At 41.9% G+C, this 25,674-nt stretch overlaps 1 protein-coding gene across 1 annotated transcript in view; it reads left to right on the top strand.

Annotated features, from left to right (window-relative positions):
* Positions 1-1,593: 1,593 nt before the first annotated feature.
* The window catches only part of CRLF3 (cytokine receptor like factor 3), a 42,888-nt gene continuing 18,807 nt past the window's right edge, over positions 1,594-25,674 (top strand). Inside the window, exons 1-6 of the mRNA XM_047080772.1 lie at positions 1,594-1,775; positions 16,453-16,660; positions 19,846-19,933; positions 20,425-20,602; positions 23,164-23,386; positions 24,066-24,198. Coding sequence (XP_046936728.1) covers positions 1,659-1,775; positions 16,453-16,660; positions 19,846-19,933; positions 20,425-20,602; positions 23,164-23,386; positions 24,066-24,198 — 947 coding nt within the window. The 5' untranslated portion in view covers positions 1,594-1,658. The remainder of the gene's footprint in view (positions 1,776-16,452; positions 16,661-19,845; positions 19,934-20,424; positions 20,603-23,163; positions 23,387-24,065; positions 24,199-25,674) is intronic.

The raw sequence follows: 25,674 nt of genomic DNA, 5'->3' as shown, positions 1-25,674 counted from the left end.
AATTGGCACCCCCTTCTTTATCTTAAGACACACCCAAATGCCAGGTCTGTCATTTACCATCCTAAAACATTTTTTTTTGCAAATGTAAATGCAAAAATCTTTAATGTCTACTCATTAAAGTCAAAATGTTTTTTAATTGTTTATTTATTTTTGAGAGAGAGAGAGAGAGCAGGGGGAGAGAGAAGGGGACAGAGGATGGAAAGCAGGCTCCTCACTGACAGCTGAGAGGGGATGTGGGTCTGGAACTCACCAACGTTGAGATCATGACCAAAGACGCTTAACCGACCACCCAACAGCCCCTACAGTCTAAACTTTTTAACAGGAATTCCATGGCCTTTATTCTTCTCTCAACCTCATCTCGCAATATATTATTCAGCCCTACCTCTCCAAAGTGGTCTGTTCTTTTTTCTTAAACAATTCGCTTACATTCCTGTCTCCAAGACCTATATACCTTTCCTTACTTAATTCTGTCCTACCTAGGATGCCTTTCCACACCCCTTTTGCTTAGTTCATACCTTGATTCATTCCACAGATATTTGTTGAGTATTTACTAAGTGCCCAACTTCCTCACCTTCAAGATAAAGCTAATTTCCCATTTTCTCCAGAAGGGCTCCCCTTTTCTAAATTTCTCTAGTTCCAAGTGTCATTAACCTAGCACAAAACACGGTGGTAGAAAGAGCTTTATTCTGGTCAGAAAAACTGCGATCTAGCCTTTATCACAGTCTCGTTGTGTAACCTTCAGCAAAACCCGTTCTGTCTGTTCTCTTTCCTGGCCGAGGCAACTTTCAGCTCTAACATCCATGGCCAGGGGTCAGGAAACTACGGCCCACGGCCAAATCTGACCCACCGCCTATTTTTGTAGGGCCCCTTGGCGAAGAATGATTTTTATTTTTAAATAGCTGAGAAATGATGCAAAGAATACTTTGTGACACGTGAAAATTATGTGAGGTTCAAATCTGTATCCATAAGGTTTAATGTGCACACGATCACGCCCATTTACTCACGATGTTGCAAGAGACACGGTGGCCCGCCAAGCTCCCAATTTTTACTACTTGCCCCTTACTGAAAAGGCTTGCTTACACACATCTTGGCCGCTGCTCATCGCCTTGGCTCCCTCACTAGTCTGCGAGCTTCTGGACGGTGGGGCTCTCGTCTGACCCTCTGAGCGTGGTGCCTGGTTCATAGTAAGCCGCTGCAGGGACGCTCCTTTGCTTAGGAGGTAGGACAAGGACGATTTAAGAGCCATCTGGGCTGAAATCTCGAGAAAGTTGATTTCCCTCTCAGCCCGTCTCTTCCTTCGTGAAATGGAGACACAAAGGGGGGCTGGCAGGGAGGCCAGAATGAGATAAGATGTGGAAAGCACCCCGCGAAGTGTCCTTACTAATCCTTCCCTGACCCCACGCGTGTCTGGAGGAAGCACCACAGCCAGGGGCTGCGCGTGCACGCGGTCATTGCGCGGTGGGACTGGAGGCGGGCGGCGCTGGGACCCGGAGGCGGGTCGCGCCCGGCGCCGGCGCGGCTGTCAATCAAGGCGGCCGTGGGGCGGGGCGGGGCGGCGCTTCCGCCTGCGCGTGGTCGCGCGGGGCCGCTCGCCGGCGCCCGGTTCAGTGGGGAAACCGCGCCCGCAGCCGCCGGCCGCGCGGCCGGACGAGGGGGCGATGGAGCTGGAGCCGGAGCAGCTGCTGCAGGAGGCCCGCGAGAACGTGGAGGCGGCGCAGAGCTACCGGCGGGAGCTGGGCCAGAGGCTGCAGGGGCTGCGGGAGGCGCAGAGGCAGGTCGGAGGGCCGCGCCCGTAGGGGCGCCGAGGGCCCCGGGGAGGGCTCGGGGTGCCCGGCGGGTGGGTGGAGGCCAGGAGGGACGGAGGGGCGCGAGTGTCCGAAAACTCTGAAGGGAGAAGGGAGGGGGCTCTGAAGGTGCGGGAGGCCCAGCAGGGTCTGGGAACGAGGGAGGTGGGTGCTGGCGGGGGGGTGGGGTGCGGTAGTGGGGAGTCTTAAGGGGAAGAGACAACTTTGGGGGATCGCGGGAGAGTGTGAGGAGCGTTCCCTAAACCCTGTGGTGGCGGTGTTGGGGATAGGGGTGGGGTCCGAGGTTGGGGAGAGGGAGAGCAGAGCAAAACCCGAGGGCGTCACAGAGGAGAGGGCAGTGAGGACCGTGGAGCGCTGGGGGAGGTGGGGATTCTTTGGGAAAACCTGCCATGGGGATGGAGACTGATTTTAGAGAGCCTGGGGAGGATATTGGAAGGGGAGGATTGAAGACACAGAGACAGAGGATGATTGAGAAGCAATTGAGTTAACACCAAATGAATGGGATTAGTAGTACTTAATGTCTCATATAACCTTGGATGCATTAAAAAAAAAAGCCTTTAGCAGAACGCTATTCTATATGGTTTAGAATTTAAGGCGGAGTTATGTTGGAAGGGCAAAAGGAGATCAGAATACTTGAAGGAAAGAATACAAAAGTGTAGGGAAATGGAAAAACAGATTTAAAGAAAGGAGTGCTGAAAGGCGAAGCTAAATATACTTTCAAGTGACAGTTTTATCTGTTCAATGGGGACATGGTTATCAAAGATAAAGGAACACCCTGGAACATAGAAGATACAACCCACTGCCAATGTGTTACTAGGACAGATAATCCTCAAGCTACTAGTCACGCAGGTCCTTAGTAAATGCTGTGTGAGTGAATGGGTTCCATCTGAGTGGAATCATTTGGGTGAATGGGATTTTTCTACATCACACTTGATATTAATCTATATTGTTATCCTAGTAACTCCCATGCTGCGCAGAATCTGAAAATGTACAACTGGTAAAAAGTGCTATGATAACAATGCCTTTGGATATTTTCCTCACTAAGGATATTCAACATACTCTAGGTTTTATATATATTTTAAAACTTTGTAGGGGCTCCTGGGTGGCTCAGTTGGTTAAGCATCCAACTCTTGATCTTAGCTCAGGCTATGATCTCAGGGGTTCCTGTGGGTTCGAGCCCCATGGTGGGATTCTGTTTGGGGTTCTGTCTCTCCTTCTCTCTGCCCCTCCCCTTCTTCTCTCTCTCTCTCAAATAAACTTTAAAAAACAACAACAAAAAACAAATAAACCTTATAGAGCTCCTGTAGGCCAGGCATTATTTGTAGCCTAGTAGTAAAACTGGGAGCAAAATTTAGATATGGTTTCACCAGTCTGGTGAATGCTTTTTATGGCCTTCCAATGCATTCATCTTGATTTCCACTTGAAAACATCTGCCTTATTCCTTCTGCTATTTTGAAATAGAGGTTCATTGTTTTGAAAGAGATTAAAGTGTCTCTCTTATTATTTGACTAATGTTTAAGCCAGTTAAGATATCTTATATATGAGCAGGACTTTTGTTTAACTCATCTGCAACTAAGAAACAGTAGTGTTGACGCTAAAAGAATGAGTTTAGCACCTGGGAGTAGTACTTACTAATTTCTTGTGTAATATTGAATTCACTTAACAAATTTAGTATGATCCCATTCTGATTGGGTTAGAATTCAGTTTCCAGGCCTATATTCTTTTAATTCTTATATCCAATCATTTAAATACAGGACATACTTTCCTGCAATTTGGTGTAGTTCAGTATGGGTTTTTGTTTTGTTTTTTGAGGCCCATTGTGTCAGACTTGAGACAGAAAACACCAAGAGAACATCCATCACAGGTTCCTGATGACGCTGCCTTCTGACTAGACTAATAGCGTAGTTTTCTCTCTTGTGAACTGGAATGTGTTTTGTGCCAGTCCCAGTTACAAGGCGTCTCCCCTCAAAGCTAATTCTAGTGGACTGTATATGTTTGGGTTTGTACAATAAGCCCTCTGTCAACTTGCATTTTAAGGAAAGTCTGTGTTACAAAAATGTTATCAAAATAAGCAGCTGCTTTTGTTTAGTGGCTAGGGTATTTTTAGGGTCCCAGTCATTTTCAGAATAACTACATAATATTTGGCTTTTTAGTCAAAGATTTTGTATGGGGGAAGGATGAGCACAGAGGAGAGATCCTCCCCTTTGTGTATATTTTTTTATTCATTGGTTTTGTTTCCTTTTGGTGTATGATTTTTTATTGATATATAATTTACATACCATAAAATTCATGCCTTAAAATGTACAATTCAGCATTTTTTAGTATATTTGCAAAGTTGTGCAACCATCACCACTAATTCCAGAACATTTTCATCACCCCAAAAAGAAATCTCCTCCCTGTGAGGTATCACTCCCTCTGTCCCTGACAGCCAGTAAACTACTTTCTCTATTAGGATTTGCCTCTTCAGAACATTTCGTGTGGATGGAATCATACAGTATGTGGCCCCTTGTGACTGGCTTCTTTGGCTTAGCACAGTGTTTTCAAGGTTCATCCTTGTGGTAGCACGTTATCGATACTTCAATCCTTTTTATGGCTGAATAACATTTGTTGCGTGGATATACCACATTTTAGTTATACATTCATCAATTGATAGATACTTGGATTGCTTTCACTTTTTGGCTATTATGAATACTGTTGCTGTGAACATTCATGTACAGGTTTTTATGTGGATACATGGTCAGTTCTTTCAGTATATACTTAGGAATTGCTGGGCTGTATGGTAACCCTTTGCTTAACACACTTTTGAGCACTTTTTATTTTTTCTTTTGTTTCTTACCCTTTAAAAATCTCTCACGAAGGGGTGCCTGGGTGGCTCAGTCGGTTGAGCATCTGACTTGCGGCTCAGGTCATGATCTCACAGTTTGTGAGTTCGAGCCCCATGTCAGCCTTGCTGTTATTATCAGTGGAGAGTCCTGTTGTATCCTCTGACCCTCTTTCTCTCTGCCCCTCCCCTCTCTCTTTCTCAAAAATAAATTAAAACATAACAAAAAAAAATGTCTTACGAAGTTTGTCTCATGTTAAGAAATCATGTCTATGAAAATCTAGAAGGAAGAAGAGTAAAAATATTTTGTTATTCTGTCAGAAACAACTGCCAGCATGTAGCAGTTTCTCCTCTTGTGGTTAGTTTAGGCCCTACCCTCTGTCTTTACAGAAAAGGAAGTTCTGTGTAGGAATGCACGGGTACTCTATAACTCTTGCTGTTTAAATAAGTTAAAGACTAGAGAGGTATGTTCGTTGTCTTCAGGAAATCAGATGATGTTTACAGCCAGCCTGGCCTAACTGATGTTGAAATCATTAAGAATAATTCTCTATAGTTCCCTGGAATCCTTGGTACTAAGATGTAAATACCAGAGAAATTAACTCCCACTCTCCTTAAATACTCATTTGTTCATTCATCAGTAAATATTTATTAGGTGTCTGCTGTGGCTCAGAGATACTTCTAGGTCTTAGAAATACTGTGGCTAGGGAAACAGACTAGTGCTCTCATGGATTTACTCTTCCCTTTGTTGGTGGGTCTTGGGACTGTTACCCCTAAAAACAAAACAAATAGGAAACACCTAAATCCGTGTGTATTCATTTTCAGATTTCACTTCCATTGTGTTTTTCCTCACTTGTTTATTTCTGCAGGGTTGGTTTTCCTGCTTGTTGTAAGTAGAGATAGCTGATCAAGATGTCACATAGTGATGTCATCTGGCCAGTCAGATGTGCCTCACAGAGTGACACTGCCTTGATGACATTGCCACTGTCTGGGGCCTGGTCCTTAAGCTTTGCAGGTCCAGAAACTCCATCTTTGTATGTGATAAAGGGGGATGGATTAGTTTGAGGTACGGGAGGGGCCTACAGTGAGAAATACCAATTTTCTAGCCTGTGTACAGTTATAATGCATGCTAGAAAGTGAACATGTTGGCCTTCATATACCTTTTTTTTTTTTTTTTTTTTTTTTTTTAAGATTGATTTGTTTATTTAAGTAATCTGTGACCTCGGGGTTGAACACAAGACCCTGAGATCAGGAGTTAGTTGCACTCTGTTCTACTGACTGAGCCAGCCAGGCATCCCCTTCATGTGCCTTTTGGTATGATTCAGTGTCTCTTGGGGCATTGATGAAAGCAAGTCTCTGTTCTTTGAGAATAGAGGGCCAGATCTTGTTACCTAATTAAGATACTCTGGTGAGGACCCTGCATAGCTCTGGACAGTGGTGTCCTTTGTTTTTTTAATGTTTGTTTATTTTTGAGAAAGACAAAGAGCGTGAGTGGGTGAGGTCAGAGAGAGGGAAACGGAGGATCCCAAGTAATCTCCACGCTGACAGCAGCAAGCCTGATGCAGGGCTCGAACTCACGAAATGTGAGATAACAGCCTGAGCCAAAGTCAGACTCAACCAACTGAGCCACCCAGGCGCCCCACAGTGGTGTCCTTTTGATCCTCACTACCACAGATGTGGTTCTTGACCTGAGAGCTTATGAAGAATATAGCAATCAGGCCCTGCCCAGACCTACTGAATCATAATCTGTACTTGCACAAGATTGTCAGGTATGATATGCATGCACATTAAAAATTGAGGCATACTCCCCTCTCGGGGCTCCATTCCAAGACTGTGGGATCATGACCTGAACTGAAATCAAGACTCAGACACTGAACCAACTGAGCCAACCAGGCACCCCGAGCCCTCTACTGATTTCCCTAGTTTAAACCCATAGGTGTGTTGTTAAAAATTGCTGTCCTTTATCCTCAAGGTTAAAACATTGTTTGAGGGGAGCCTGGCTGGCTTAGCTGGTAGGGCATGTGAACTTGATCTTGGGTTTCTGAATTTGAGCCCTGCATTGGTTGTAGAGCTACTTTAAAAAAACAACAAAACAAAACAAACATCGAGATAGCATAGGTTTCTTAATTTTAAAAAAAAATTTTTTTAAGTTTATTTATTTTTGAGAGATAGAGAGGGCACAAGCCAGGGAGGGGCAGAGAGAGACGGAGACAGAATCTGAAGCAGGCTCCAGGCTCTGAGCTGTCAGTTCAGATAATTTTTTGATTTAACTAGCAGTCTTGATATTCTTAATGCATAATACCATGTCCTCTATAGATCATTATTTCCACAGGGTTTGAAAACGCATAGCATACTAAAGACTGGGACAGATCTAGAACTCAGTGGGGAGGAAAAAGTCATTTCAGAAAAGCAGGGCAGGAAGTCTTTAGTAGCTTAGCAAAGAAAAGAAAGCTATCATTGCTTCTTTTATCTCCCACTTCCCCTTCTGTTACCCATTTTCAAAACAGTCCAAAACTCTGACTGAAAATGATGTTACTACAGTAGTAGTGATCATAGTGTCCTAAGAAAAGGTTAAATCTAGAGCTGGGGAAAACCAAGAACAGATGAACTAATTTTAAAATAACCTATAATTCTACTACTTACAGGCAACCACTGTTAACATTTTGGTGTATCCTTCTAGGCATATTATTTTGCAAAACTGAGAGACTACTGTATATACAACTTCATATTCATTTTTTTTTTCCTTTTGGTTAGTTTTATATGGAACATTTAGCAACTTAGGGAGCATTTGTTGGTAGGCTAAAGCTGTATTGACGTAGGTATGCCAGAATACTGGAAGTGACGCTCTAGAAGCAAAACTAACCAACAGCCAAGGGGGAAGAAAAAAGCTGCACACATATTTGTGTGCAAAAGACCACGTGTTTACATTGGCTTTCAAACATATTTTCTCAATTCTTTTCACACATTTAAAAAAAAATTTTTTTTCTTACGTTTCTTTATTTTTGAGAGGCAGAAAGAGACAGAGTGTGAGTGGGGGAGGGGTAGAGAGAGAGAGAGAGGGAAACAGAATCCGAAGCAGGCTCCAGGCTCTGAGCTGTCAGCACAGAGCCTGACGCGGGGCTCGAACTCACGGACCACGAGATCATGACCTGAGCCAAAGTTGGATGCTTAACCAACTGAGCCACCGAGATGCCCCAACAAGTTGTTTTTAAACATGGCACTCTGAAGGCACCTGGGTGGCTTAGTTGTTTAAGCATCCAGCTCTTGATTTCAGCCTAGGTCATAATCTTATGGTTCATGGGATCAAGCCCCAGGTCAGGCCCTGTACTAAGCATGGAGCCTACTTAAGATCCTTTCTCACCTGCTACCCTGCTCGCTCTCTCACTCTCTAAAATAAAATTAAAAAAATAAAATAAAGCATGCCTTCTGAATCAACAATGTTAAAATCAGTGATGTTAATTACAGAGTGTGTGAATGTCACAGAGGTGCCCAGGTTTTCTCTGTGTAGATGTTGTTTTCGGTGTAAATGTAGTGTATGTATAATTTTGATAGAGAAAAACTACTTATTGCTATAAATCTGGTTAATCTGGCTAATTTATGATCTAAAAAGTCAACCAAATGTAGGACAGGCTTTTATTGAGGGTTATCAATATTTGCAGTTATTTTACTTTGCTAGCATTTGCTCCTATTAGCCATGAGACCTTGAGAAACTTTTTTTTTTAATATATATATATTTAATATTTATTCTTTTTTTTTTTTTTTTTCTTTCCAAGAGAGACAGAATCCGAAGCAGGCTCTGGGCTCTGAGCTGTCAGCACAGAGCCTGATGCAGGGCTTGAACCCATGAACCACAAGGTCATGACCTGAGCCAGAGTTGGACACTTAGACTGAGCCACCCAGGCGCCCCGAGAAGCTTATCTTTTCTGATCCTCACTTTTCTTATCTGTATGGTGAGGATAAAGATAGTACCCACTTTGCTTGGCCAATGTGGGAATCCAAATGAGCAATGTATTTAAAACGCTTAGCACAATGCCTGGGACATATAAAGCACTTCATAAATATTAGCCATAATAATAATACCACTGAATATTATTGTTATTCAAGGAGACATTCCCTGCTTCTTCAAATGTCTCCTACTGTGTTTCCCAGCAGAATGCTGTTTTTGAGTGTAGATGGCAGTTTGTGGCCATCCCACTTACGTAAGAACTTAATACATTTTATTATAGTTACGTGTGCATGCAACTATCTCTTTTACCAGAATGACAGTTTTTTTGAGGTCAGGCCCATGCTTTATTCATCTTTATAACCCCAGCTCCTGGCACATATTAGACTTCAATAAATGCTGAATAAGTGCCTTTATGAATGATGTGGGTGTAATTTTGCAGACATTCTTTTTAGATTATTCATGGTCTTGATTCATTAATGCAGATAATCAAGAATTAAATTTGTGTTATCATACAGTTTGGTTATTTGTTGTTACATAATAAACTATGCCTAAGTGTAACGGCTTAAAAAACAATCTTATTTGCTTACCGTTCTGGGGATTGACTGGGACTGGGTTGGGCACTTCTTCCGGTTTTGCTGGCGACACTCGTGTAATTGCAGTCAGATGGTAGCTAAGACTGGAAAGTTCAAGAAAGAACGTTCACTTACCTGTTAGGAGCCTTAGTGGCAGTGGGACTCAGTTGGAATGCTGTCATGGCTGGGCCTGGATGCTAGTCTCCCTCTCTCCTCCCTTCCTTCCCGCTTCTCTCCTCTTTCCACTCTTTACAAAGGAGTGGCTCAAGACCCTCAAAAGTGCAGAAGCAGCAGTTGCCAGAGCTTCTAAAGGCTGAGACCTGAAACTGACACAGCTTTAGTTCCACTGTGCACTTATGCCTGCAAGTGCATGTCACAGCCCAGCCCGTACTCTCGGGGACTGAACAAAGATAGAGTATCAGGACGTGTGGTTCTTGGTTCCCTGGGGACCACTAATAAATGTTTCTGAATGTTCTCAAATAGATATTAAAAAAAAAAAGCGCCTAACTCTAAGAGAGGCAAGGAGGAAATGTAGCGGCACTTATGAGTCCGTAAGTGAGTCATGCAATTCAAATTCTCTGTCACTTTACTCGCTTTGTGATGTGGACATGTTTATCTCTCTGACTCCACTATGATACTCATCTGCAGATGCTTTCTTCACAGGGTTGTGGTAGCATTTAAATGAGACCATGGCTGTAAGTACCTGGCACACAGTAGGTATTCAGCAGATGATCGCTGTTGTTGCTGTATTATTATTGCCATCATCATTATTATTTTCAGTGACTGATATCTTGGTGTCCGTGCAAAGACAAGTGGCTGATGCAGTACATTTCACATGAATTGAGAAGAAACATTGTGGTTAGCTTTTCCAGTTCCAGTGGACTATTTTATATCTTATTTTTGATCGTTATGTTCTTCAGCTAAGTGTTCAAAGCCAGTCCCTAATTTTAAAATAATTTTGGGGTGCCTGGTTGGCCTAGTCAGTGGAACATGTTTCCTCAGTGAGGATTGTGAGTTCAAGCCCCATGTTGGGTGTAGAAATTACTTAAAAATAAAACCTTTTAAAAAAATAACAAAATGGGGCGCCTGGGTGGCGCAGTCGGTTAAGCGTCCGACTTCAGCCAGGTCACGATCTCGCAGTCCGTGAGTTCGAGCCCCGCGTCAGGCTCTGGGCTGATGGCTCAGAGCCTGGAGCCTGTTTCCGATTCTGTGTCTCCCTCTCTCTCTGCCCCTCCCCCGTTCATGCTCTGTCTCTCTCTGTCCCAAAAATAAATAAACGTTGAAAAAAAAAAATTAAAAAAAAAAAAAATAACAAAAGAGTTTTAGTTGCTTGTTTGTTAATTGGGAAACTAAACTTGGAGGATAAAAATTATTTTCTTCTATAAAGTCAAAATTGTTTTAGAGGAGATGGAGGAGATTTCAGTTTCTTAATTTTCTGAAATATGCTATTATATTTATTATATCATATTGTTTTACATTATATTGATGTAGCAACTGTATATTGCCACTGAAGACCACAGATGTTTTAAGTCGCATTCTACATAGGTTTTATAACCTTTTTAGTATCTAAACTCATGAGGAAAATATATTAGTCTCTGTTATCTTGGAGGGCTATGAAGTATGCATTTACTAGGCTTTTGCAAGCCTTAGTATTGATATGTAAACTTGATGACTTTTTGGCATTTTGTGAACTCATCCTCATGTTAAAACATTAAAAATACAGTTGCTTGGTGGAGTCTGGGTGGCTCAGTTGATTGAGTGTCCTGCTCTTGGTTTTGGCTTAGGTCATGATCTCACGGTTTGTGAGTTCAAGCCCTGAGTTAGGCTCTGGGCTGACAGTGCAGAGCCTGCTTGGCATTCTCTGTCTCTTCCTCTCTCTCTCTCTGCCCCTCCCCTGCTTGCATTCTCTCTCTCTCTCTCTCTCTCTCTCTCTCTCTCAAAAATAAATAAACTTGAAAAAAAAATCACAGTTGCTTAGGGGACGCTCAATTAAGCATTCAACTTGATCTTAGCTCATGTCTTGATCTCAGGGTTGTGAGTTCAAGCCCTGGTTGGGCTCTGTGCTGGGTGTGAAACCTAGTTAAAAAAATTTTTTTTTTAATTTTTATTAAAAAAAAATTTTTTTTTTTTACATTTATTTATTTTTGAGAGACAGAGAGAGACAGGACACTAGTCAGGGAGGGATAGAGAGAGAGGGAGACACAGAATCCGAAGCAGGCTCCAGGCTCTGAGCCATCAGCACAGAGCCCGACGTGGGGCTCGAACTCAAGAACCATGAGATCATGACCTGAGCTGAAGTCAGACGCTTAACTGACTGAGCCACCCAGGCGCCATCCCCCCCCCCCCCCCCAGTTTAAGGATTAGATTAAAGGATTAGATTAAACTGCAGTAGAAACTTTGTAAGTAAACTTTAATGGTCTGTTACAGTAGAGGTTTGATGGAAAATTGGTTTGGAATATTATTAATCAGCATAAACAGTGTATATGACAACTTCCTTTTTGAGACCTTGAGTTGCTTATCATTTGTATTCTATTTAAATGTACTTTGTTACTATCACAGTTGTTTTGCCCTAGAATGGCTAGGTAGAATTTGGGGGCTGTTTGGTAGTCTACCATGATTATTTTTATTTTTATTTTTTTTTTAATTTTAGAAAGAGAACATGAGAGCTGAAGAGAGGAGCTGGATGGAGTGAGGGGCGTTGGGAATCTCAAGCAGGCTCCATGCTGAGTGTGGAGCCCCATGTGGGGCTGGATCTCACAACCCTGGGATTGTGACACAAACTGAAATCATGAGTCTGATGCTCAGGGCACCTGGGTGGCTCAGTCGGTTAAGGGTCTGACTTCAGCTCAGGTCATGATTTCACAGTTTGTGAGTTCAAGCCCTCATTGGGCTTGGTGCTGGCGGTTCAGAGCCTGGAGCCTGTTTCAGATTCTGTGTCTCCCTCTCTCTCTGCCCCTCCCCCGCTCATACTCCGTGTCTGTCTCTCTAAAAAATAAATACACATTAAAAAAAAAAAAGAGTCTGATGCTCAACCAACTGAGCCACCCAGGGCCCCCAACCACACGATTCTTTATGCAAGGATAAGAAATACAGGGGAGCCTGGGTGGCTCAGTTGGTTAAACATCCAACTTTGGCTCAGGTCATGATCTTGCAGTTGGTGAGCTTGAGCCCTGTGTCGGGCTCTGTGCTGACAGCTTGGAGCCTGGAGTGTTTTCAGATTCTGTATGTGTCTCTCTCTCTCCCTCTATCTCTCTCTCTCTCTCTCTCTGCCCCTCCCCCGCTTGCACTCTGTCTCTGTCTCTCTCAGAAATAAACATTAAAAAGAAAAAAAAGGATAAATACATGTTATAGCAGGAAGTGTTTTCAGTCAGTACATAATTTATAGGTTTACCTGGGAACTCCTGAAAATGGGAAAAGTGGAAAGACCATGGTCCTTGGAGTCAGACTGTTTCTGGCACCATGAAGCCTTGGGAAAGTTATTTGATTTCTTCAAGATTCACCCTCTTCAGTGTAAACCATGGAGACCCACCTGTTAGAGTCATTGTGAAGTTAATGAGCTAACCGTGAACACGTTGGACCATGGTAACACGTCAAATAAGAAGAAACCACTCAGCAGTCAAGTCTGTGTTGTTTAGTTTCATAAAGCCAAACAAATGAACTTGATTAGTTACATGATTGGATAAAAGGTGACTGTGGCTTAAATTATGAACTGTTTCAAGGGTGCTGCGTGGCTCAGTCCATTGAACATCTGACTCTTGATTTTGTGCAGGTCCTGATCCCAGGGTTGTGGGGTTGAGCCCCCCCCCATTGGGCTCTGCGCTGAGCATGGAACCTGCTCGGAATTCTCTCTCCCCTTCTCTGCCCCTCTCCCCCACTTGGGCCCTTGCTCTCTCTCTGTCTCTCTCTTTCGAAAAAAAAAAAGGGGGGGGGAACCATTTTGTGGAGAAGAAAATAATGCCAAGGTAGTATCAGGTCTGAAATGGCAATGATTGGGATTCTGTGAATAAAAGGAACCACACTTACAATGGAAGCTTAGGAAGTAGATTTGGAAGTGGAGTCTCCCCTCCCTGGCCCTCTCACTGCTTTATGTTCACATACTTCCTTTTTTTTTCCCCCCTCTGAGGTTCTGAAGTAAAAACAAAACATATTTGGCCTCTGAAACAGTTGAAGGAGCTTTTGAATTCTTTCTAAAGAGGAAATTGACTTTACCTAACCAATGCACTTCCTGTGTGTGCAGTATCCGTTAAAGAGTGAGACAGGACCTCATTGGTATACTTCTCAACTGCAGAATTTCCTCTTGGTGCTGGGAGTGTGAACTGTACTACAGGGTTTTGACATGTTATCTTCATTTATTTTGGAATCTGTAAGGTCTGTCATGATTCACCTAGGGATCTTGTTTAAAACGTAGGTTCTGATTCTCTGGTTCTTGGTGGGGCCTAAGAGTCTGCATTTCTTTCTTTCTTTTTTTTTTTTTTTTAATGATTTTATTTATTTTTGAGACAGAGAGAGACAGAGCATGAACAGGGGAGGGGCAGAGAGAGAGGGAGACACAGAATCCGAAACAGGCTCCAGGCTCTGAGCCACTAGCACCAAGTCCGATGAGGGCTTGAACTCAAACTGCGAGATCATGACCTGAGCTGAAGTCGGACGCTTAACTGACTGAGCCACCCAGGCGCCCCAAGAGTCTGCATTTCTTTCTTTTTTTTTTTTTTTAATTTTTTTTTTTTCAACGTTTATTTATTTTTTTGGGACAGAGAGAGACAGAGCATGAACGGGGGAGGGGCAGAGAGAGAGGGAGACACAGAATCGGAAACAGGCTCCAGGCTCTGAGCCATCAGCCCAGAGCCCGACGCGGGGCTCGAACTCACGGACCGCGAGATCGTGACCTGGCTGAAGTCGGACGCTTAACCGACTGCGCCACCCAGGCGCCCCAAGAGTCTGCATTTCTAACAGCATTCAGGTGATATATCAAAATCATAAGGCATTCTTTCCCTAGTTCCTTAAAAAAGGTCTTAAAAATGTACATGATTAATTTCATTTTTATTCAGCAACATTTATTTCCCTGGTGCTATGTATGTTAGGGCCTGAGTCTTAAAGATCCCACAGGTGACTCATGAAGCAAATCAAGTACATTTTGAATATGGCTCCCTCCCTTTTTTTTTTTTTTCTTCAACCTTGGCTTGGGCTAATTTCATAGAAGTTCCTTAGTAACTGCACAGACAGTGATCAACAAACTTAAATTAGAATCTCTCTTTTTCCTTTTTAAAAAAAAATTTTTTTTTTAATGTTTATTTTTGAGACAGAGAGAGACATAGCATGAACGGGGGAGGGCCAGAGAGAGGAAGACACAGAATCTGAAGTAGGCTCCAGGCTCCTAGCTGTCAGCCCAGATCCCGACGCGGGGCTTGAACTCACGGACTGCGAGATCATGACCTGAGCTGAAGTCGGCCGCTCAACCGACTGAGCCACCCAGACGCCCAGAATCTCTCTTTTTCTTTATGATTTAAGGAATTCTTTGGGGTGCCTGGGTGGCTCAGTTGGTTAAACTTCTGACTTTGGCACAGGTCATCATCTCGCAGTCTGTGAGCTTGAGTCTGGCATCAGGCTCTGTGCTGACAGCTCAGAGCCTGGAGCCTGCTTCAGATTCTGTGTCTCCCTCTCTCTCTGCCCCTCCCCTGCTCATGCTCTGTCTCTGTCTCCAAAAATGAATAAACATTAAAAAAAAAATTAAAAAAAAAAAGGAATTCGTTCACTTCACACATACTATTGTAAGTTAAATTAATGTTGGAAGGAGAAAAAATTATTTCCATGATCCTTCCACTTCATCTAATCGTCAGACTGTCCCTGTATTTTCCTCCCTGTATTTCTTCGTACTCTTTGAGCATAGGCATCTTTTGTTTTTACATGGTTGTGAATATTTCTGGAAAACAATTTTGTATCCTGCTTTTTAAATTTAGTATTAGAGAATAAATGGAAACTTTTTAAATTTCTGTTAACTGTTAAAGTCGTATGCTTTGTGGATTTTCTTGGACTTCAAATGCTCTTGCAAAGATAAAGTTAGCAAAAGGGTTAGAGTATAAATGTAATAATGTCATTATGAAACTAATATCTGCAAAGTAAGTATGTGTTTGCTTTAATTCAACTTTTTGGCTTTTGTTAGAATTTTCCTGTTAAGTGGGAGTGAATTGTGTGTTATCCATATTCTTAAAAAAAAAAAAATCTTGTATCTGTATAGACAACTGGTTTGTTTTCAAAATATGTCTGAGCTGTAAAGATTTCCCTGCCCTACCTTCCAGAACAGCAGCTCTTACTCTGGGCTCTGTGGACCTGAGGGCAGTGTTTCTCAGAGTCCGGGCTGCAGAATCACAGGTGTGCTTGTGAAACATGAGAACTGTATCCATATACCCCTTCACCCTTCTCGAAGGTTCTGAATCATTAGGTCTGGGATGGAGCCCTACAGTCTAAATTATAACAGGCAGCCTACATGATTCTTCTGCAAACCAAGTTTCAGAATTACTGTTTCAGGCAAGCCATGGTTGAAATTTGAGGGAATTTGTAGCTTTGAAATTGAATTAATTTCTTTAGGGTACGTATTCTTCATTTTACTGGGAAGAGGGTCTATAAACCTCTTGTTGAGATTTGCGAAGAGGAACGGGACTCAGAAAGGATGAAAGTGTTGTCCCAGAGGTGTGTTTTCATGAACATTCTCTGCCTTCTGTGAGCCTCTTTGAATTCTAAATAAATTCTTAGTTTTACCACAATGAGGGCATTTTATCCATTAGGTAATTAAAAAAAATATATTAATGGCCTTCTAATCTACCTTTTATTTACTACTTTTCAGTAAAATGAACCTTAATCCCCTCCTAATTTAAAATTTTTTTGTACTGAAACATACTGTTGCCAAGAACTACTTTGTGTAGATAATAGTACTTTCTAACATTTTTTGGGAACATCAGTGTGCCAGTTATTTTACCAAGTGTAATACATAGATTATTTTTATTTAATCCTTACAGCAACTCCATGAGGTAAGCATTACATTGATTTGACAATTAAGGAAATTGAGGTGTAGAGTGCTTAATTAACGTGACCAAAATCGACGGGGTTTGTGAACGATGGAACCAGGATTTGAGCCCATTCAGTTTTACCTGAAGGCCAGTTTTATGCATTTCTGCAAGTTTGTGCAAATCAGTCACATTTGATTTATCAAGAAATGGGAGATGGTTGTTGTGTAGTGCCTTGAGATTTTGAGTGATGCCCGCCCGTGTATTAGCCTATTCAGAGATTCTAAGTTTTTGTGTTCTTCCTTTTCAGATCAAAGAGAGTGCATCCCAGACCAGAGATGTCCTCAAACAGCATTTTAATGACTTAAAGGGAACCCTTGGGAAGCTCCTGGATGAGCGATTGGTGACCCTTCTGCAAGAAGTGGATGCCATTGAACAGGAGACCATTAAACCTCTAGATGATTGCCAGAAACTCATAGAGCACGGAGTTCATACCGCAGAGGACTTAGTCCAAGAAGGTGGGAGTCCAGGGAGCCTGTTAAGTGTGGCACATTCAGATTGGCACTTTGTCGATTTCTCAGGGTGCCAACAGGCTTCTTGCCATCTGTGGGTTGCTCGGAATGTTCCTGCCTTAGGATGGTTTGTAATATAGGACAGCAGATACTGTGAGGTATCCCAGGGTGAGTGCAGTTAAAGTGTTAATTATAATTATTTACAAAACAAGGAGTAAAGGGTTTTTCTCAAATGGTTCTATGATAGGGTCTTACTCACTGTTAACACAGTGATTTTAAGGTCCTTTTGAGTCTATTTAAATGTTTTTCAGTGTCCAAATAATTTAATTCCATTGTTAGTTTTAGAAGGTTACAAATTACGATCAGTGTTTACTCCTGAAATCGTAATAGTTCCATACCTATCTGTAGCCCGTTATTGTGGTTAAAGCATGCCCAGATCTTGCCTTGCTACCTTCCCGTCTTCACACCCACCTTCCTCCCTTCACATACTTCTTTGTTGAGTGTATTAATTAAAAAGATCACAGTTCTGCCCTGTGGGGTTCACAGTACAGTGAGAGAGGCATACATGCTGAGAGCAATCTAAGACCCACAGGAGCACAGAAGGGAAAGCCCTTAACTCTGGGAGAGTGTAGGGTAGCTTTCTGTAGGAGGAGTTGCACAGAGGCTTGAAGGAATTCATTAAGCAGACAAAGGAAAAAAGGAGGTAACAGCACAATTTGAAGCAGAAGTAACATCACGAGTGAAGTGAATGGTGTATCAGGGATCTATTGAAGTATTTTAGGCAGCAGAGTTACACAATCAGATTTGAATTAAAAAAAAAAAAAACAGCAAAATGGTACTGCCTACAGTTTGGAGACTGTATTGGAGGTCATAAGACTGAGGTAAAAGAGGCCAATTAGGAAGTTGTAGCACTAATCCAGACAGGAAATGATGAAGGCAGTGACAGGTAGAGATGATGTGGAGCTGATTTTAAGATTTTTCAGAAAGAGAATTGATGATTTTACTTGTCAGTGAGTGTTGATTACTGGTGATTGTCTGGATATTGGAGGATAAAGGGAAGGCCTTAGGATGACCAAAACCAGCCTGATTTTGGATTACCAGGTGAATTGTGCTGTTTATGGACATAAACAAAGGAGAAGGGTGGGCTTCACTGGGTAGTTGGGCATTCAGTATGGGGCAAGATGCCCAGAAGGTAGTTGGGAATGTGGCATGTGGCTTAGGAGAGAGATCAGTATGGCAGTATGACAATTGATGGTGTATACATCGAGTCTGAATCCATGAGAGTAAGTAAATCATCAAGAGTTAGTGTACAATATTGAGAAGAGAGGGTGGCAGAGGGTAGACGGTGGGGGATGCCAGCATTTAAAGGACAGTTGAGGAAAAAGGAGCCAGAGGAGACTGAATACCACCCATTCTGCATTGAGTGCTGTGAATGGCATGAGATAAAAAGGGTGAGTGGCTAACAAGTCTGTCATTCCAACTGGAAATTCATCCCTTTGTGGTAACATTTAGAATGTGGTATTGGTATTATCTGTAGATGCTCATTACATTTTGTCTTCTCTTCAGTGAGAACTGCTTATTTGACACTGACCCTAGCAGTGCCTCTGAGAAAATGCTTCTTAGTGGTACCATAGAACGTCTTTCCCTGGAGGCTTTGCATTTGGAAACAAACCCAGAAGTAGTTCACAGGTCATCCATCACCCTGAGGACTGAGAAATGTTTTTATTTTAGAAAAGAAATCCTTTGAGGCACAAACTTGTTTGTTACAGCATCTGATGCTTAAATTTTTTTATATTTCAGAAATATTTTGAATTTCAATCTCTTCCTCTCAAGGGATAAAGACTTATTGATGGAATTTTGAGGACTTTCAGGCATTGTTCAATATGTCTCTGTTTTCCTATTGGTGAGGGAGAATGTCATGTTATATGGTCCCCAAAAACTTGAGTCACTCCAGGGCACATTCAGATGGAAAGAGTCCCGGTACTGTTTCTTCGGGGTCCTGGAAGGACACAGAAGTTGTCTTTATATAGCTCCTCCTTTTTATTTTTGTGGAATAATTTTTTTTTAATGTTTGTTTATTTTTGAGAGAGAGAGTGTGTGTATGAAAGAGGGAGTGGCAGAGAGAGAGGGAGACAGAGGATCTGAAGCAGGTTCTGCGCTTGAGAGTACAGAGCCTGATGCGGGGCTCAAACTCACTGACCTCGAGATCATGACCTGAGCCAAAGTCAGACGCTTAACCGACTGAGCCACCCCAGATGCCCCTCTGTGGAATAATTTCTAATGTGTGATATTCTTTCAGGAAAATAGCTGTATCATTTGACTTTATAAGACCCCGTGCCCTATTCTTCTGTCAGGGTAATACCTGTACTGGCTCCTATTGGAATTCTGTAAGTCAAGATTCTGTAGGAGAGATGGCAGAAAGTACCTGCACCTTGTCCATTGCATAAAATTGGTTGACAAACTAGGGGCGCGTGGGTGGCTCAGTAGGTTGAGCATCCGACTTCGGCTCAGGTCATGATCTCGAGGTCAGTGAGTTCGAGCCCCGCATCAGGCTCTGTGCTGACAGCTCAGAGCCTGGAGCCTGCTTCAGATTGTCTCCCTCTCTCTCTGCCCCTCCCCCACTCATACTCTGTCTCTCTCTATCTCTCAAAAATGAATAAACGTTTAAAAATTTTTTTTTTCAACGTTTTTATTTTTATTTTTGGGACAGAGAGAGACAGAGCATGAACGGGGGAGGGGCAGAGAGAGAGGGAGACACAGAATCGGAAACAGGCTCCAGGCTCTGAGCCATCAGCCCAGAGCCCGACGCGGGGCTCGAACTCACGGACCGCGAGATCGTGACCTGGCTGAAGTCGGACGCTTAACCGACTGCGCCACCCAGGCGCCCCATGAATAAACGTTTAAAAAGATTTATAAAAAAATTTTTCCTTGATAAACAGTATTTCTTTGTTTAGAGCACATTTTTTCATTTCTGGCAAAATGTTAACCATCATGTACCCCTTTTCCTCATGAGCTTCACCTTAGAGTCACTTCTAAAATAGTTTCTACTTTTGCTTTTTGGGAATTTGACTCTGGAATCACTTAAGAATTGTTTGTAGGAAAACCAGAGACCCACCTTGACACGGGTTGTAGTGATTACTTTGTAACGGGACCGTTTTTCACTGTACTTGTTCTCTTATTCCTGATTGTAGGGGAGATCGCCATTCTGGGTGGTGTAGGAGAACAGAATGAAAAACTGTGGAACTTTACCAAAAAGGCCTCACACATTCAGTTGGACAGGTAAAGTAGTTAGTGCCTTCAGGATTTGGTTTTAAGCATTTAAACTGTCTGCTTTTTTTTCCCCTCCCTATTAAAGATTCTGAGTAAGTGTGATAGAGAATATAGATTTCAAGGTCCACTGCCCAATACCAGTATTAGTAGTATGAAATAGTTGTGATTGTAATTTTTGGTATAGTTTTATTGTAGATTTTCTTCAATTCTAATGTGTAAGAGAATTGTTAAATTTTAGATATTCTGCACATATTGAAACTGAGTACATTGGATCTTTCAGTATAAACTTGACAGTGGTGATTCTACCAATTTTCTATTTTGTTGGTTATATTTATCTGGGAAGAGAATCTTTATGTAACATCTTGCAAAGCCTCTGTTGCCATTGGCATTATTTCCTGGGGGCTTCAGCATCATTATAGTATGTGACTGATTGAAACTCTGCGTCATATTTTTAACTTCCAGTTAAAAGCCTCATAAACACATAAGCTTTGTTTCCTCAGCTTACCAGAAGTGCCTTTACTGGTTGATGTGCCTTGTTTATCTGCTCAGTTGGATGACTCAATTCTGAACATAGTGAAAGACCACATTTTCAAGCATGGAACGGTAGCATCTCGCCCACCGGTACAGATAGAAGAACTAATAGAGAAACCTGGAGGCATCATTGTTCGATGGTGTAAGGTATGTAATTAATTGTAGAAGTGGCTTCAACATTGTGGATTTGAGATTTGAGGGCCTTTAGGATGTTTTTTATTAATTACCTTTGAAGATTTTCTTCTCTTCACAAACAAAAGTCTCTTCGGCTTTACAATTAAAGTCACAGGGAACTTGAATGGAGGTAGCTCCTCCAGTTTGAGATAGTTTTGAAGATGCCTTTAAAAATCTCTGTATCACAACAGTATTTCCCATCACATATTTCCCAGACTTAACCCTTAGTGAGTTGAAGATCTCTCCCATTTCTGTTTATTACGAAAGTCAAAAGGTCATACTGAATATTGATTGGGTGTCTGATATTTTCTGTTCCACGTTGAACTAATGTTTCTGAAATAAAGTTCTTAAAATGTGGTTTTTTCACATTCTCAGCATTGCTGAGAATTTTGTGTGTTAAATCATGTTACGTATATGAGTTACCATATATTTTTTTTAATTTTTAAAAAGAATTTTATTTTTGGGAGAGAGAGAGAGTGAGAGAGCATGGGAGGGTCAGAGAGAGAGAGGGAAAGAGAGAGAGAATCCCAGGCAGGCTCTGCACTGTTAGCACGGAACTGGGCTTGAACTGAGATCATGATCTGAGCCGAAATCAAGAGTTGGATGCTTAACTGACTAAGCCACAGGCACCCCTGGACATGGTTTCTATCTAAAGTATGGTAACTTGGGGTGCTTGGGTGTCTCAGTTGGTTAAGCATCTGACTCTTGATTTCAGCTCAGTCATGATTTCACCGTTTGTGAGATCAAGCCCTGGATTGGGTTTGACATTGATAGCACGGAGCCTGCTTGGGATTCTCTCCCTTTCTCTGTTCCCCTCCCCTGCTTGTGCATGTGCGTGTGCTCTCCCTCTCTCAAAATAAATAAATAAACTTAAAAAAAAAAAAAAAAAGAAACCATGTCTAAATGGGTCATAAGTGTCTTGGCTGTTGACAGATAAATACATCATTCAGAGTGGGTGCTCATATTCTGGAAATAATTTTCTTAAATGGGTTTTCTAATGAAGCCTTATTAATAGAAAAAAAATAGAGAGGTTTTTGTTCGTTCAAAACAAAGACTGTCATTCCATTTTTATTCTTTTGCCTGTCAGTGGACCTAGAGTTTCCAGTTTTTTGCTGTAAACATATTATTATTCATGTTTCCTTGTGTACATGTGTAAGATGTTTTTCTTAAGTGTATACCCAGTAAAATTATGAGGTCTTAGAGTATAGGATCCATACTCTGCTAGATAATACTAAGTTATCTTTAATGTGATTGTACCAGTGTTTCCACCAGCAGTGTATGAGTTCCTGTTACTCTGCATCCTGACCAATACTTGGCTTTGTCAGACTTTGTATTTTTGCCTATATGGTATCTCATTTTGGTTTTATTTATTTCTTTATTATTTATTTTTTTCTATATCTTTTTTTTTTTTTTTTAAGAGTGAGTGTGTGCATACGCGTGGGAGGGGCAAAGGGAGAAAGAGAGAAAGAATCTTAAGCAGGCTCCACGTCCGGCACCATCTCACCACTGTGACATCACAACCTGAGCCGAAATTAACAGTCGGACGCTTAACCGACTGAACCACCCCACCGGGCACCCATCCTTTTGGGTCTATAAATTTTTTTTAATGTTTGTTTATTTCTGAGAGATAGAGACAAAGAGAGGGCAGGGGAGGGGTAGAAGGAGAGAGAGTGAGACACAGAATCTGAAGCAGGCTTCAGCCTTTGAGCTGTCAGCACAGAACCTGATGCGGGGCTCGAAACCACAAGCCGGGAGATCATGATCTGAGCCAAAGTCGGGTGCTTAACCAACTGAGCCACCCAGGCACCTCCCTCATTTTGGTTTTAGATTTCATTGTCCATGTTACAAATTTGGTTGAGTATTTTTATATATTTTTGGTTGCTTATATTTTAATTCTATAGAATGTTTATTTTGGTCTTTTGTCCATTTCCTTATTGGGTGGTTTTTAAGTTTTAGGAGTCTTTTATATATTCTAGATATTAATTCTCTTGGTTATATGAATGATGTAGTTGTGGGGTTCTTTCTTTATTTAATTTTAATTTAATTTAATTTTTGTTATTTTAGAGAGAGCGAGAGAGCGTATACTAGTGAGGGAGAGGCAGGGTTGGGGGTCGGGAGAGAGTCCCAAGCAGGCTCCACAGTTAGCATGGAGCCTGACATGGGGCTCGATCCCATGACTCTGGGATCATGATCTGAGCCAAAATCAAGAGACGCTCAACCAAATGAACCACCCAGGTGCACCTAGTTGTGGGATTCTTATCTTTGAATTTTGAATACTTTACCTTTGGCTTTATTGTATAGAAAACATACAATTCTTCAAAAGAAGGGTTTTCCAAATCAGACTGGGAAGTGTAAAACAATATGGCTCAATAAAGGAAAGAAGGGAAATAATGATGGCATATTTTCTGTGACCTTCCTGTGAATAGCCCACAATCAGTACATGGGCTTCTATGCTTGGCCCAAGAGTTCTTAAGCCATGATGCTGAGAGAAATTATTTCCTGATTTTTACCTAACATAAAACCTTTCTCCTTAGGTGGATGACGACTTTATAGCCCAAGATTACAGGCTCCAGTTCCGCAAATGCACTTCAAATCATTTTGAGGACGTATATGTAGGCTCTGAAACTGAGTTCATAGTATTGCACATAGACCCCAACGTTGATTATCAGTTCAGAGTCTGCGCCCGAGGAGATGGCCGACAGGAATGGAGTCCTTGGAGTGTCCCCCAAATGGGTCACTCCACGTTGGTGCCTCATGGTATGCTGTTGCCTTCTCACTCCTGAAGCTTCACTGTGTATCAGACCACTTGCACCTGTTCCGTCAGCACACTGACAACCACATTTGCTGACAGTAAAACCTGAATTGATAAGAAAAACATGGAAACTGCCCTGTTCAAATTACTTCATGTGAATTTTAAGAAATTTTCATCAGTTCTTCTCTCCAGAGTCCAAAAATAGTGCCAGGCAGGATTATTAGCGTTCCCTAAATCCAAGGGCTTAAGTATTGCATCAGAATACTGATTTTTCAAATGAATGAGTATCAGGATGGAGGTCTTAGGATTTGAAATTGGTCTCTCCTAAAAAGACAAAACAAAATGAAATTGGTCTCTCCTGTATTACTACCTTAAAACATTTGGACTTACTTGTTAACTAGTTCTTAATCAGGTTGGAATAAGCTCAAACAGTTATGCTTCACCCTGATTTTGTGAGGTAGGAGAGAGCTCTCACTTGACCTTCCATGCCACAATAGACTAGCATGTGTTTCGTGGTTTGTAGGGTTAACCAGGATACCCTGTCACTGCCTCTCTTCTTTTATGGAACTTGCCCATGACCCCTAAGAGCAGCCTCTTCTGCTTCCAAGTTTTATTTAATGTGTCTGTATTGAAGATACTCCTCACAGGGTTTCAATAATCTCAATATTTTTGCTTTTTAAAAAGAGTGGACAGCTGGCTTTGAGGGCTACAGCCTGAGTAGTCGAAGAAATATAGCCCTCCGGAATGATTCTGAATCCTCAGGTGTCCTCTACTCCAGCGCTCCGACTTACTTCTGTGGGCAGACATTGACATTCAGGCAAGTAGATATTACAGTATCTGTCATGCCTTAGGCAGCAGAGTGAAGTGCATAGAACATACATGAGCTTTGGATTCAAAGTAGACCTGAGTTTACTTCGTCATTTGTAGGGAGAGTTACTCTGGGGAGAGTTCCTCATTTCTCTCTGCTTTGGTTTTCTCATGTGTGTTCATAGGGTTATTACGAAGATGAACTAAGATAATGTATATAAGATGTCTCGCTTATGCCTGATACACAGCACATACTTACGTTTATCTCTTTTCTTGGGAGATAGAGGTAGGTAGACTACCTCTCAGAAGTCTATCTTAGGGGCGCCTGGGTGTCTTGGTCAGTTGAGCATCCCACTCTTGATTTCAGCTCAAGTTGCGATCTCAGGTTCGTGAGATCGAGCCCTGCGCTGGGTTCTATGCTGACAGCACAGAGCATGCTTGGGGTTCTCTCTCTCCCTCTATCTGCCCCTCCCCTGCTTGTGCACAGGCATGCATGCACTCTCTCTCTCTCAAAATAAGTAGGTAAACTTTTTTAAAAGTCAATCTTAAAAAATCAGAGGCCAAGAATTTTTTTCCTTTATGAATGAATATGAGCAAGTCTCTGTGAAAGACAACCTGCTGGTGTAAACATAATGAGAATTACATACATAATGTATGTGATGTGTATAATTCTCTGTAAAATAGAACTGAAAGCAAACTCTCCTGCCACCAATCATTTTTCTGTTTCTTCATCCATTTCTTCCTGTATTAGAAAAATTTCCTTGTTTTCATGTTATCTGAGATGCGTTCTCTATAGTCCTATCTCTGAATAGGTCCTGCTAGAAACCAAAGCCCAGTTTTGATTTGGAAAAGCAGGGTAGCCAACTCTTCTCTAAGTTTTAAGTCCAGATCATCAGATTTTATGGTGAATGGTTGCTTAGAGTTTCTGTTGTTCTCAGTCCTTTGTCATATGAAGCTTGGAGAGTATCTGAAAGCTTTATGTAAGCTAATATGGCCATGTTCTCCCCCAGCCAAATCACCTTAACTGTCAGCAATTCTCACAATATACTGGTTTATGCTTTGTCTCATTTAAAAAAATTTTTTAATGTTTATTTTTGAGAGAGAGAGTGAGTGAGTGAGTGAGTGAGTGAGGGGCAGAGGAGACACAGAACCTGAAGCAGGCTCTAGGCTCTAAGCTGTCAGCACAGAGCCCAGTGTGGGGCTTGAACCCACAAACCGCAAGATTGTGACCTGAGCCACAGTCAGAAGCTTAACTGACTGAGCCACCCTGCTCATTTTTGACACCTCCTCTCACACCTTAGGTTTTGAACAATGACTTAATAACCAGAAAGATACCAACAGAGAGAGAGAGAGAGAGAAATGAGTCTATTACCTGAAGTCCTCTTAGTTACTCCCTAAAGGGGAGTTCATGAGTTTTATTTGCTAACAAACGCTTTTTTTTATCTTATATCCTTTGTTTATAGAAATACTGCCATTAGTGAATCTC

This window comes from Lynx rufus, unplaced genomic scaffold (assembly GCF_022079265.1).
Source record: "Lynx rufus isolate CCGP_SWC_20201006 ecotype Redwood Valley unplaced genomic scaffold, mLynRuf1.p SCAF_18, whole genome shotgun sequence".
In the NCBI taxonomy this organism is placed as follows: Eukaryota; Metazoa; Chordata; class Mammalia; order Carnivora; family Felidae; genus Lynx; species Lynx rufus.
Note: the sequence above shows the minus strand (reverse complement) of the source record. Positions and strands in the feature narration are given on the sequence as shown.